We start from the raw sequence: 15000 nt of genomic DNA on the forward strand, positions 1-15000 counted from the left end.
GGGGATGGGGGGATGGGGGGAAGTGGCGGAGTGTGTCCCGTTTTAATCCGAGCTGGGTGCAGGCCGGCTGCTGTATTTCAGTGCTGTCGCCGATATCACATCCTTTTCCCATTTCTTATCCAAGTAATGAAGTGTCTTTTCTTAATTTTCTGGTTGACCAGGCTCTGTAATCATCGCATCTCATCACGAGATTGTCCCTTCCGTGTGGTAGCGGATCGCCATTACAGCAAATTGAACACCAGCTCATCAAAATAATCTCGGGCATAAACATTATGCTTGCTACAAACAGCAGACCCGCCGCCCACCCACACACTCACTCACACACACTCACACACACACACACACACCTCATCACCCCCACTGGAGTAGACGGGAATGTGACAGGCGTCGTCAGCTCGGTTCCGTGGCATCCCCGGCCGTCTGGCGCACGCCAAAGATATCCCGCTGACGAGGAAAAGGGGGAGCGAGGTGTCTTGTCTTCATTACGCCGAGGCTTAAAGGACATTGTCGTAAATACGGACGTAATTAAATCGCGATTGCACCGAGTTTGATTTCCACGCTACCTCGCGGCCCGCTCCGCTGGTTACACGCGAAGAAGGCCGATCATTTCAAAGAGTTTCTCCCCCCCCCCTCGTCTGTTCTCACTTCTCACGGTGCATTATTTTCCGCAGCTAAGGACTTACTGCTTGGACTGCTGTCTGGTCTGCTCAGGAGGAGCCATAGCCAGCTCTGGATGGCTAAAGACACGCACCACGGTCCCGCTAGAGATCCTTTTTAGATGTCTACACCTAAAAGTGCCCCCCCCCCCTCCCACCTCCCTCTTTCTCTCCCTCTTCTCTCTCCCTCTCTTTCTTTCTTTCTCTATGTCTCTCCTTCTGTCTCTTTTTTTTCTTTCACTCTCTCTCTCTCTCTCTCTCTCTCTCTCTTCTCTGGCTCTAATCGAAACGCATTGGCTCCTGTGCAGCAGTCAGTCAGTCACGAGCGCGTCTCAGGGCAAAAGCGGGTTCCTCACACGGATGAGCAGATTAAATGAATGACGAGCGGAGGGCCTTGGAAAAAGGTGGAATTCAGCGGGCTCAGTCGGCATAGCGAGGGGGGTGAGAGAAAACGAAAAAAAAATACGGAAAAAAAAAAAAAACGCTGGAGAGTCTCTCAGCCCTGAATGGCTGAAGTGGCGTATTGATCAGGCTTTTGCCCGCTGCCTGGAGATTTTGCCTACCTGCCGCAGCAGCCTCGTTTTAGAGCCACAATACAGAAATACATGCTAGAGTGCACACAGAGATATATAGAGAGAGAGAGAAAGAAAGAAAGAGAGAGAGAGAGAGAGAGAAAGAGACAGAGAGGGAGAGGGAGAGAGAGACCCTCTATCTCACACACACATTTACAAGCGCAGATTATCACACACACCTAGAAGAGATTAAGCTGTCGTCTTCTTCAAGGCAACAAAGGGTTTAATTTTCCACACTGAATGCCTAGATGGCTCCGCGGAGGCACTGTACCGCCGCAATATTCAACAACCACTTTTTTTTCTTTTCTTTTTTTTTTTCCTTCCGCAGCACCTGCTGAGCCATCGTGGTGGGTGGGTGCTTCAGCTGTACAATGTGGCACTCACCGCATAACTGCTCTATGTGTTGTCTTTAACCACCACCTCTCTCTCTCTCTCTCTCTGTCTCTCTGTTCTCTCTGTTCTCTCTCAAGGGCATCACCGGGATCCGATTCTCCAAGCACCAGAGGTGCTACATCAAGACGCAGGCCAAGGAGCTGCCACCCATCGCCGACGCAGAGGCCGAGGATGTGGAGATCGAGGTAGCGCCACACCTCTTATCTCATCACCGAGCCGCGCGTGTGTGTGTGTGTGTGTGTGTGTGTGTGTGTGTGTGTGTGTGTGTGTGTGTGTGTGTGTGTTGTAGAAATGAAATTACGTCTGGGATTTAAGCTTTAAAGGATGTGGGGGAAAGATAATGACCAAATATGGATATAATATATAATATATATCGTCGGCTGGTCTCGTTGCCCCCCTCTCTCATCATCTCCCTGAGTTTTTTTTTTTTTTTTTTTTTACAAGCGGCGCGCACGGCGTGTAGCCGTGAGTATGTGGTGCTCACGAAACCCATCACCTCCTTTGTGGTGGACATCAAAAGGTGTTTGCCGTCAATCCGGAGCTAATATTAATTTTTAATCATGTGCTCTGAAGGCTGAGCCAAAATAGCCTTAAGGAGAGAGAGCGCAGGGCCCTGGGAAAGGTAAGCCATTAAAATGGTATTTGAAGATGTTTGCTCCGTAAATTTCAAGCTCCAGCCAGAGCCGCGGTAATTCATCTCGGGCCTTGCCTCCGCGCTCCCGAACCACAGCAGCGGCCGTGTGTGTGTGTGTGTGTGTGTGTGATGTTTGGAACCCAGGGAGCATGTACGTGAGAGAGAGACAGAGAGAGAGAGAGACAGAGAGACAGAGAGAGTCGAAGAGAGAGAGAGATAGCAAGAAGCGAAATCCCATTGATCAAAAAATCCCATTTATCCATGCCAGAGCCAAAATGGCGGCGTGTGTGCGTGGCCCACCGCGGGGATCAGTCTCTCACATATGGGTTTTGGCCTCCGTCATATTCCCCTGTCGACATTAGCGGGATGTGGAGGGGCGTGCGTGGGGGGGGGGAAGAGCAAGCGAAGCAACAGCGACAAATCTGCTGGTCCGTTTTAGAGGCTCGTAAAAAAACAACACAACATCGTTCGCCTCATTGTTGTGCCAGCTCTCCAATATCCTCACTGACTTTTACAACAGAAGGTAGAGAAAGACAAAGGCTGAGAGGAAGCGAGGGAAGTAGTGTGTGTGCGTGTGTGTGTGTGTGTGTGTGTGTGTGTGTGCCGAGGAGGCCCGAGCACTACCAACTGTCCTCCCCCTCCCCCCAATGCCTCATCTTTTTAATGTCTGATCCATGTTTACAGATACTAATTGCCTAGCAAGCGCCATATGTCGCTGCCATTTTTCCTCCCTTTTTTGCACATTGTGAGACCTAATTAGATTCCTCTGTTAAGCCATATTCCACAGATGTGGAATCAATCAGAGCAGGCACGGGGTGAAAGCCACCGGGGTTGAGGGACTCACGAGGAGAGAAACTGGAGAGAGGGAGAGAGAGGAGAGGGAGAGAGAGGGAGATTGAGGAGAGAAGAGTGGGGTGCTCTGTGTTGTGGAGAGAGCAGGAAGAGAGAAAGAGGGAGAGAGAGGGAGAGACAGAGAGTGAGACAGAGACACACATGGCACAGGATTAGGCCATGCTGTGGAAAGCCCTGCATCAAACTGGATATATATACTGTGTATAGAGAGAGAGGGAGAGAGAGAGAGAGAGAGAAAGAAAGAGAGAGATAGAGAGGGAGAGAGAGAGAGAGAAACTGCAGGGGGGTGAATGAGAGGACCACAGTGGGGAGCAGCCATCAGACAGAGGGCTGGAGGATGTTCACCGGAGAGGCTGCACTCCGCCTCCAGTCAGGCCGCGGCCCGCTCCCCCTCTCTGGCCCAGCGTGGAGCAGAGTGCGTGCTAGTCCACCGCCATGACGACGAGCCGGACGTCCAGCGGGGAGCGCGCCGCAGACAGCACGCGTGGCCACGAGGCGTGCTGGGTCGCCCGGCGGGGGGGGTCGGGTTGTCCGTCTCGGCTCCGTCGTCGTCTTGTCCATCACCGGCCTCGGTCGGCCGGCGCGAGTGCCACCGGGCTGGCTGGCCGCCCCGCTCACGTCTGCCCGCCGCTGGCAGGATCGGGTGACAGCGGGAGGGAGGGGGGGGGGGGGAGGAGGAGGTGGTGGTGGATGAGGAGGAGGAGGAGGAGGAGGCGAGGGGCGAGGAGAAGAGAGGAGCGCTGCACATCACAAAGCCCCGCTGGAGCCCAGCCATGAAGCGTCTCACTGTCACTCCCAAGCAGAACAGAGACACGACAAGGAGGACGAGGAGGAGGAGGAGGAGGATGTAGACAGACAAAGCAACAGCATGCATGCAGCAACTCTCTCTCTCTCTCTCCCCCCTCTCTCTCTCTTGCCTTCTTTCCCTCTTTCTCTCTCCCTCTACTGTATATCTTCTCCCTCTCTCTCTTTCTTTGACACCCTCTTTCCCTGTCCTCCTCTATCCTCTCTCTCTGTGTTCCTTCATCTGACTCTGTCCCATTTTCTATTCACTCTCTCGCTCTCTCTCTCTCTCTCTCTCTCTCTCTTTCTCACTCTCTATCCTCCCCATCCTCCTTCTGCACACACTCTCTCTGTTCCCCTCTTTCTTCTTCACTCTCTCTCCTATCCTTCTCCTCCACCCTCTCACTGTCTCCCTTCATCCTCTCTCTCTCTCTCTCTCTCTCTCTCTCTCTCTCTCTCTCTCTCTGTCCCCTTCTCTCCCTCTGTGTTTCTCCATATGCAAGCCCAGAAGAAGTAAACAATGGCGTTATTAGCTGGTGGAGGCTGCCAGCCACAGGGCATGGGAGAGGGAGCGTTCCCACACCAAGTGCAGGGCGGAAACAATGCAGCCCATGGAGGAACTGCAAAGGGCCGATAAGGAAAATAAACTAGCCTCAAGAGTAAAACCAGGTGACAAACATGAATTGTTTGCCGCCAGTGTGTGTGTGCGTGTGTGTGTGTGTGTGTGTTTGTGTGTGTGTGTGTTTTAGAGCCGGTGTGTCTTGTATATGTGTTTTCCCTTTTTTTCTCTCCCTCACTTTCTTTCTCTCTCTCTCGTCTTCTCTCTCCCTCTATTTCTCTTGCCATTTTCGATTTATTCCCTCCTAGGGAAAAAATAATAATAAATAAATAAAAATGATGAAGTCAGTAATCCGCGGGCTTCTCTGCCCATGTCCTGCTCGCTGCGCTGTGCCACGTGGCGCCGTGCAGCGCTGGAGATGAAATCGCCGCCCGTTCTCTCCGTCTGCACGCCGGGTACCTGGATTAGCCTTTCGCCCGCTCTCGCCGCCGTGGTTAGCATGCCCCACTAGCCGCGCCAATGTATTTCACAACCTATAGACGTTCCGAGAGAGAGATAGAGAGAGATAGAGAGAGAGAGAGAGAGAGAGAGAGAGAGAGAGACAGGGGTGGCACGCCCTACGGATGAACTGGACTCAGCTGGACAGGACTGGACTGGAGATCTCTCAGCGCCACGCGTCAGGCACCCGTGCGCGTTGCCAACGTTACGGTCGGGGTGACGGCTGGGCGCGAGCGCGCCGCATGTGGAGATAAAATGCGCGGGGCTGTTTTGTGATCATCTTTGCGGCGCTGTAAAAAAAAGCAGCGGGGGCCGTAAAGCTCAGACGAGTCGTGACCACCTGCTGAGCCCCGCGACGATAATAGCGTGTTTAACCCCCGCACCCTTTTGTCTGCTGTGAGCCTTTTAGCATTACACGCCGAAAGGTCAAGAGTTCAAAGAAACGCTGTAATTATTTAGGCAGCACCCCGAGAGTTGTTTCCTTTTGAGTGGCTGGTTTTTAAAGACGAGTTCTGCCGTTAGAAAACATGCCGGCTGAACCAGCTCGATATTTTGTTGATGAATTTCACACTTTTACTTCACACTGACCTCCAGAACTTCCTTAAGGTTCTCTCTCCCTCCCCCACTCCCTCCCTCCCTCCCTCTCTCTCTCTCTCTGTCTAATTTTATTGAGGTCACTATTTACTTCAGTGCTAATGTTTTTGGTACTGACTTGTCCACCGTGACCTCTATATTTACAGTGTGAGGGGAGGCTTGCCTTGTCCTTAGACATTAAAGCAGGCCAATTAGAATGAAAAAAAAAATACTGCACGTTCACACTATTGGCCCTGATTATAATTTCAAGGGTGGAGGAGAGGAAAAGAGGGAGGGAGAGAGAGAGAAAAAAAGAGAGAGCAAGAGAGAGGGAGGGAGAGAAAAAGAGAGAGAAAAAAGGGCGAGAGAGGGAGCGGACACGTGGTGCACGGCTGTCCTCAGAGTCATCATTAGTGGCGTGATGTGTCCAGTGCCTGGACAGGGAGGTGGGGGTGTAGAGGGAGGAAGGTGCGGTGGATGGGGGGGTGGGACGGGGGGGGGGGGGCCTGGGGGTAGGGGGTGGTGGGGAGGCACTGGCCAGGAAGTGTGTCAAAGAGCCAGCCGAGCATGGCGCGGTACCGGGGGCGAGGGTGTCAGGTTCTAATCAGGCAGAACCGAAGTGGGTTCTTCCTCACCACAGGTCAGTGGGGTGTCACTTCGCAAACAAACAAGATGCGGCAGAGGAAATAAATTCCAATACAGCAAGAACAGCAGGGTGGGAAAAATAACAGAGGGAGAGAGAGAGAGACAGAGAGAGGGAGAGAGAGAAAGAGAGAGGAAGGGAGAGAGAGAATCAGGGAATGAGGAAGAGAGGAATAAGGAAACGGGGAAGAGTGAAAAAAAGAGAGGGGGACAGAAAGAAGTAGCTGGAATAGAGTTCATTTGGAGAAGGAGGAGGACAGGGAGATACAGAGACAGAGAAATAGAGAGAGAGAGACTGAGAGAGAGAGAGAGAGAGAGAGAGAGAGAACGAGAGAGCACAAGCCAAAAGTAAATGATGGTGGCTTTCTCCATAGCCCTAGGACTTGACATCGAGCTTAACTAATGTGCAATTAAGCCACAGACTGGGAGAAAATCACCTTGAAAAAACATTTGTCAAGTCGACCATTTTTTCTCCCCTGTTCTCAGTGCTAATTAACATGGGAATGTGAAGTCTATTTGTTTGCCTATGTGATTACATACACAGCAGCCAAACAAACACATTAGTATAAACTGGGGGATGCCTTGCCAAGGCCTTTTTTCATACGTCTCTATTAGATGTAAAATGATGTGCCATCCCTATCATTAAGCAATAATAGTTTACTTTACAGCTCATGAACTACAGAATCAACAAATTAAGCATATTAATAGTCCCATATCATATCATCGTGTATGTGTGTGTGTGTGTGTGTGTGTGTGTGTGTGTGGGTGGGTGTGGGTGTGTGTGTCCGTCTGTCTATTTATGTGTGTGTGTGTGTGTGTGTTTCTGTGTGCGTGTGTGTGTGTGTGTGTGTCTGTGTGAGTGTGTGTGTGTGTGTGAGTGTGTGTGTGTGTGTGTGTGTGTGTGAGTGTGAATGTGTGTGTGTGTGCATGTGTTTGTGTATGCAACACTTGTCCATCCAGACATGTCATATTTAACAACATATCACTCTTCCATAGTATATGAAAATTTTATATAAAAAAAAAAAAAAAGCCAAGGAGACCATGAAACATCATGAAAGTCAAATCAGATTCTCAGTCGTCTGCTGTCGGAATGAAAATGCTCTGCCCACCACAGATAACAGGAGGATGGAGAGCGAGAGATGAGGAAGGGTTGGAGGCAGCGGGTGGGGGGGGGTGGGGGGGGGGGGGGGGTTGAGACTGGACACTTGAAAGCAGACGAGGGCAGAGAGGCACTTTTGGACTTTATGCGAGGGTCAAGCTGTATTGAAGTTGTGTTGCGGCGGGTTTAAGTCCTTTCCAGTTCCACTCGCAGGACTGGCAGGGCAGCTGGATGAAAGACTGAAGGCCACACCGCTCCCCTGTGGAGGGGAGGCCTGAAGCGGTGCATGCAGAGGAGCGCCGGGTGAGTGGGGAAAAAGGCTAATGAACTAAGTGCCTCTCTCTCTGTGTGTCTGTCTGTATGTATGTGTGTGTGTGTGTGTGTGTGTGTGTGTCTGTGTGTGTGTGTGTGTGTGTGTGTGTGTGTGTGTGTGTGTGTGTGTGTGTGTGCGCTCTCAGGTTGCGGAGCTGGAGACGGTGGACATGAGGGTGGAGGACTCGCAGGTGTGGGTTCCGTCCGAGGAGCCCATCACCAATCACGCCTTCCTGCTGGAGTCCAAGATCTGGGAGGTGTGCCGGGAGCTGCCCATACACTGGATCCACCCCGCGCCACTCCGAGGTACACATAGACACACACACACACACACACACACACACACACACACACACACACACACACACACACACACACACACACACACACACACACACACACACACACACGCACACACAGACACACACACAACGTGCCGTTGAAGTGCTAATAAAGGACGTAGTGCCTGATTCTACTACGTTTTCCTCAGAGATGGACTCTGACCTCCTCGTTTTCAAGTAGATTTGTTTCTGGTAGAATTGCTTACATGCTTACCAATGTAGGTGCATCCCATGTTCACTTGAATGAAGGAGACTTTTCAAGGACACTCAAAATCCTCCAGGAAAATGCAAAGCAAACCCAATCTTTGTATGAGTCTCTACAAGATGGCTTTTAACTATGATTATCTAGCCTGGAAGCCAGCCTTGAACTTGGCCTCACCCACAGAATTTGAATTCTGGAAGTTTGGTCTGGGTTTGTTCCTTTGACAAGGCTCTATGAATACTTGAGTATTGTGCAGAACGATCCAATCGGGTTGGGCTTAATACAATGATGGACAGATGACCAACCGTGCCAATTCATTCACGTGACCTGAGCATGCTTCGGTTGATTTTGTTTACAGCAAAAAGCTGGTCACTAGCAATGGTGGTCACTACATGTTTATATCGCTATCATGGCTGTTAGCATAGCTTACTGACAGCCCAATAACTTAAAAAAAAAAAAAAAAGGCAGAAAACGTCATTTGTTTAGAAGAAGGATGTGTTGGCCTCTAGGATTCACGGTAGGCTATTTCATAGTCTGATTGGTTAGGTCTATCCAACTTTGTGCAGATGTACCCCCCGCCCCATATTGGTTGAAACACATCCCATAATCACGTCCCAATGCTCCAATTCCAACCCCACATAAATTCTGAATAGAATGTTGAGTATGGCTAAGTCAGGCTAATGATTCTCCCTTAGAGATGTTCCCATCCTCCAAATCATAGCTTCCTAGTTTCAAACAGCCACCTCTAATCAAAGACCGCACGTGCAGCTCTAGAACATGCTTCTCCTCCACGTAGTGAGTATGAGTATGAGACATGGGCAAATTGGATTAGCGACTTTGCTGGGAGGGTTTTTTTGTATTAACCTCCAACACGTAAAGCACTATTCCAGCACCTCACCCCAAGCCAATAATGGTAATTTCGTTTGATTAATTTTGTTATTTTTTTTCTATTTTGGTTTAGTCTTATTGCTATGTCAAAAGTCCTTGCTTTCTCAATAGGAAAATATACAGTGTATAAAAGCCATCAAACAATAGCAAAGTAACATTGGTGAGACTATTAGTTAGTCTAATGTTATTTTCTATGCATAATCCTATGTTACCTTTGACACTTACTGTCAGCTGCTTTACAACAATTTGAGTTAAATTTGGCTATAAAACACAAGCGACACAAATTAACACCACAAGTTGTCTTACTAGGTGTACGAAAACAACCTATTGTGACCGCCGAGACGTTTCAGCACCTTAGGTTCTATGCGGCGAGCGATAATATGCCACCTGGGGTTTATGGTATTCTTACCAGCTATTTATGTCTACAAAGCCTCGCTTCTGACTTAACCATGCATTTCCTTTTAATCTCTCAGCCTCATTAAAGCCCAAGTATCAGCTTGTTTTTCTCTCCAAACCGTTGTTATTTAATATAATCTTTCTAATATTAAGTAAAGTAGTTGAAAGGTTAATGTAAGCTTGAACCTCACTGTGCTAGTCCTGCACATGAGAGGAAATTAAGCTGTTGAATAGAACGCACGTTAAACTGGATATTTGGTTGTTGATGTACATAGCCTACTATCTTTTCATTATTTGAAATTAAAACGCTAGAACTTAAACCACTGCGGGGTTCTCAACACACAGGGAAGAAACCCCACCCACCACCACCACACCATTTCAAGCCTTTGAGCTCAGCTGCGAGTGCAGACTGTCTCTTATCCACTCAGCTCAAGTTCACACAGACTAATTAATTTCTTGACCATGTAAAAGTAGCAATTGACCCATTTTGCCAGGGAGCCGCGGCAGAAAGCGGAGCATCCGCTGCCCGTCTTGGGAACGATCCGCTGACCCCGGCCGCGCCCGCCGGAAATCGACCCCGAGATCCAACGGAAAAAACTGCTGTGCTAATAACTTCCAGAAAGTAATCATCCAACAAGGCCTTTATGTACATGACAAGGCTCCCAGGCCTCCAGGGAGGCTTTGTCAGACAGAGTGTCTGATGTGTGGATGTGATCTGAGTACGAGTGTCTCTTTCCCTAGCTTATTCTCTCTCTCTCTCTCTCTCTCTCTCTCTCTCTCTCTCTCTCTCTCTCTCCTCGTTCAGAGGCTGAGTTCCATGACGTGGAGGACGTGGAGGACACGCCCGACGAGGACGCCCGAGGTCAGCGCAAGGCCAGGGACGTCTTGGATCACGTGGCCGTCAACGACTATGTGAGTAGCCGACTACCCGAAACCAGTGCCCGTTGACCAACCGCTGCGATCTAAATACCCCCCCCCACACACACAATTACCCTCCCCCATTCCCCACTTGCCCCCTTCATCCCCCCTTTTCTTCATCCGGTTTAAATCAGCCATTAATCTATGCAGCATTGCAAGACTTGAAACGGAATTTGCAGACCACAGGGCATTGCAATTGCGCTATATATCTGTTTAAATGAGGCCAACTCACTTAAGACTCCCCTTAATGTCTTCCCATTAATTGAGAGGGGTGTTTAGTCTTCAAAGGCAGCAACATCTCCCTCAAGCTTTCGCTGAAACCTTTCTTGCTTCTTCTAGCCTGTGTTTATTTTTTATTTTTTTACCCCCTTCTTCTGGTGGATACAGGGCACCTCTTTAAGGTCGTTCGTTAATGAATGAATTCATTTATGAACGTTACCCTTAATTATGAACGTCGAGGATAAATAAGCGCCGACCGAAGCGTTTGGATGTAAGTTACCCTCGGCTCTCACCTGTGCTGGCGCGCGAGTGCTAATGCCCGTCCCATCGTTAGCGGCCAGGGACAGACACCCACATGGGCTCAACTAGCGATTGACTCTCCCCGTTCCCCAGCCCCACTCCAAACGGAGGGACACGAGGGGGAAGCGGAGAAGAAAGAGGCAGGACATTTATCTGCAGCCTCCCAGGGACACCTGAGTCGGACACTAGCACCACTGCCACCTCCTCCTCTTCCTCCTCCTCCTCCTCCTCTTCTTCCTCAGCCTTCCTCCTCCTCCTCCCCTGTTCCCCCTTCCCTCCCATGTCCGCAGCTTCAATGTTGTGTCTAATTAAAGTAAACCCACAGATGAAACGTGCCTCTCTTTTTTCCCCCTCCTCTCTCCATCCCTCCACCCTTCTCTCTCGCTCTATCTCTCTTTTTCATATGCCCTATTTCTATCAGCCCTTTATGACTCGCCAGTCCATCCCCTTCCAACACCTTCCCCTAGCCAAGTTCCGTCTGTGGGTCGAATGATAGCAAAGGCTTTGGTGTGTGGTGTGTTTGTGGTGTGTGTGTGTGTGTGTGTGTGTGTGGTGTGGAGGGGGTATGTGGCGGGGTGATTGCTGTGGGGTGAAGTGACTCCGCCAGTAATTGGGAGTCGGATGTCACTGGTTGACGAGGGGGAGAAAGTATATTTGCATTCGGCGTGATTCTTAAACCACCAACGCCACAGTTGGTTGCTCATGCCGCCTCCAATGAGAGCAAAAAGGAAGTCTCACTACTTCTCCTCTCCCACCACAGTCTTTGTTCTATACAGTCTTTGTTTTCCTCACCCCACCTCTCCGGCCGGTGGTATAAATAACCGCTGAACGCGGCGCTTCAGAGGTGTGAGGTTTTTTACGAGGATGACCTTTGGCCACGTCTGCCAGGGCGACGTGCCACCGCACGGCGCTGGTCCCGGCGATCACTCAGACTTAATAACTATCATCTGACGCGCCGAGAAATTGCATCATGATCCTTGACCCACATTCGGCAGATAAGCCTCTCAGACTAGCGGGACCGACCAGCCAGTCCCGCCTTCAGACTTACAAATTGATTCCTGATTGGCTACCTGAACGGAGTTGATGGGCCACTGGTGTGACCCGTGTGCCTTGGCCTGGTATGTTATTGGCAACTGGAATAATGATTAAGGCCCCTTTCAGGACAGACGCTGGCCCCCCCATCAAATCTTTTGGAGACCCTCTGCCTCCTCCTTTGCACAGATTCAGAAGTGCCATTCATAGAGAGTATGTAGAATAGAGTAGAGCAGAGGTGCATTCAAATTTGGCAAACAGTGACGAATGTTCGTGGTGACCATATATTTCTTTGAAAAGTAAAATTTGAACGATTCGGTGTTAACGCTCCATTCTAACAGTAGCCTAATTGCATTGTTGTCTTGTTGTCAAACTCACGTCCAGTTTCACTGTATGTTCACGGAGAACTATACCTCCTCAGACTGTTTGCGACTGTTCACAAGCGTTCGCCGAAAACTCAGGGCTAACTGATTGCAAATGTTCGTAAACGTTTGCCTATACGTATTTGTGAACTTGAGCGCACCTCTGGTAATGAAAGGTGGGAGAAACGGCTCCTCTATATCTTCACAATCTATGCAGTCGTTCACTCGCAGTTTCCCAACGTGCTATCCCTTGTTGCAACGTGAAATGGCAATGCACAGTATTTGATTCCAGTTGCATGTTAGTTGGAAACTGATTGAGTAATACTCAAGGGACAAATGCGGCTCTCACATCAGTAGGCCCGACATTAATCAGAAGCACTGAAGTGATTCACAGAGGTGTAGAAATTCAGCTGAGTTGAGTTGTAGCTCGTTGGATGATTCGACACAACTGACTTAGTTTTCCACCTCACTTGTCCATATTGAATCCTTCCCATGATCCTTCAGGGAGGCTGTCTCGCATTTTAATGCTCCGACGCGAATAAATAAAGAACGTCACCATAAATTCAGAGCAGATTCAGTGGTAATGACTTTAATTTTTAATTAATGCCGCTTGTTTATGAGTGGAGGGGTAAATTTCCCATGGTGGTCGTTTCTGATCAGCGCAACGCTGTCTCACAAATGGAAGTTCAAAGGTACCGTGATTAATATGTGCAATCTATTCGAGAGGCGCTGGCTTTGATTAATTTGCCTCGGTGGAACAATACGACTCAATGTCTGTTTGTTCGACGCCTTATCACCCATCATTTAGCTGAAATATTCCACCCAAAACTGGAGCAGGCGAGGTTTAGCTTGTGGACCTGATAATGCAATCACTTGAACATTGACAGTCATTGTGTAGTTGGCTACATTATTAATCGTCGCATGTAAAAGCGATGACCCCCACCAGTTGACAGACATTATAAATCAGTAATTGCCTCTTTGCATTTGCAAGAGTCATAAATCACGACTGTGACACATGTGTCCTCACGGGTCCCCCCCGGGCCCCCCACCCCCCCTTCTTAAACATGCAGTCCCCGTCATTAAGAGAGTGCGAATTCACACAATTCATCATCTTTGCACTTTGTCGTAATGGCTGTTGTGTATCACCTGGGTTGTGTCTGCGTGCTGGAGTACGTCTTGCACTGATTTGGAATGGAAACGAGCATGTCAAATGCGGAGCAGTTACCGTGCCAACCATAAGGAAGTTGTCTCTCCTCGTCCTCGCTTCCCCACTTGCGTTCTGTCTTTGTCGAAAGAAGTCAACACCTGATTGTTTACCTTTCCCAGACGTATAAGTCAATGGCTGTAACGAGCGTTACTACAACGAGTTTTAATTAGACGGGAGGCTCCGTACGATCCCTGAGGAGCCATCTTGTCTTGTGCGCCTGGAGTGTTCTGCCGTCATGCTGCATCCAGGGTGGCATCTCCTCCCATTGTGGCCACTTCCTGCACAGTTCTGTGCAGTATGGAAAAGTATAGGAAAAACACGGAATTAGATATCTCTTTTTTTTCAGATGGAAACATGTTGCATCTACAGCACTTTATCGAAAAAATAACATTTCCAAAATGTTCACTTGTGTGTGAGATCAAAGCTTGATGTCAATGTTCAAGTAAACAAGGCACGAAGTGTGATTTGTTATTTGTTTCAGTGTTGAATCTAGGATGTACTCCATTGTGTGCATATTAGATGAGATTAGATCAGATTCAACTGTATTGTCATTGTGCAGAGTATGCTGGCTAGGCTCCGCTATTCTCTTCTATTCTCTGCTAAAGTGCTACTAGAGTCTAGACGCTTGTGTTTATGTAGGAACTCAATTCCGCATGCAATCTCCGAAACGCTCTTGATCAAAGGCATGGCTCTTCAGCCTGGGGTAAGGTGGGGGTGAGGGTTGGGGTGTGGAGGGGTGACACACACACACACACACACACACAAACACACACACACACACACACACACACACACACACACACACACACACACACACACACACACACCATCACAATGGAAAAATCCGCGGCCCATTAATTTCACCCAATTTACCTTGAGTTTGAGTTTCATTTGGCCCCTTATATAAATTGTGATGTGGCCGGCGTGAGCAAATAAAGGGGATCTTGTTAGGCGATCATTACTCTGCTAATTGCCTCAGGAATGTGCCAGCCACTTTGTGCCAAGGTCACCGAGGTGGGGGATGCTTTCATTTGTGGGCTCAAATTAAGAGGTGGCAGCCATTTTACTGGTTATCTCTGTGTGTGTGCTGTGATGTGGGGTGTGTGTGTGTGTGTGTGTGTGTGTGTGTGTGTGTGTGTATGTGTGTGTGTGTGTGTGTTTGAGAGAGAGAGAGTGTGTGTGTTTTGGAATGTCTGTGTGTGTGTGTGTGTGTGTGTGTGTGTTTGTGTGTATGTGTGTGTGTCATGTATGTGTGTTACTGTGTGGGTTAGTGTGTGAGTGTATGTGTGTGTGTGTGTGTGTGTGTGTGTGTGTGTGTGTTTGTGTGTGTGTGTGTGCGTGCAAGTGAGAGTTGAGGAGCGAGAGGTCACAGAAGAAAGGGATAGCGTAATTATCCTGGCTTCCAGCAGTGTCAAACCCACTTTGATGGAGAACTGGTGGGGCAGACAAGGGCTAAGGGACTCCTGAATGAGAGGGGTGGGACAGGCCTGGCTGGGGTAATGCTAGAGCTGGCACAATGGAAAGGTCAAGGGTATTAGATCATGTTTTATGCTCCGCTAGCT

The 15000-nt window shown here is 49.1% G+C and overlaps 1 protein-coding gene across 1 annotated transcript in view; it reads left to right on the forward strand.

Annotated features, from left to right (window-relative positions):
• The window catches only part of tnmd (tenomodulin), a 44101-nt gene that overhangs the window by 27938 nt on the left and 1163 nt on the right, over positions 1-15000 (forward strand). Inside the window, exons 4-6 of the mRNA XM_062524553.1 lie at positions 1699-1806; positions 7720-7879; positions 10206-10312. Coding sequence (XP_062380537.1) covers positions 1699-1806; positions 7720-7879; positions 10206-10312 — 375 coding nt within the window. The remainder of the gene's footprint in view (positions 1-1698; positions 1807-7719; positions 7880-10205; positions 10313-15000) is intronic.

Source organism: Sardina pilchardus, chromosome 21 (genome assembly GCF_963854185.1).
Source record: "Sardina pilchardus chromosome 21, fSarPil1.1, whole genome shotgun sequence".
NCBI lineage: Eukaryota > Metazoa > Chordata > Actinopteri > Clupeiformes > Clupeidae > Sardina > Sardina pilchardus.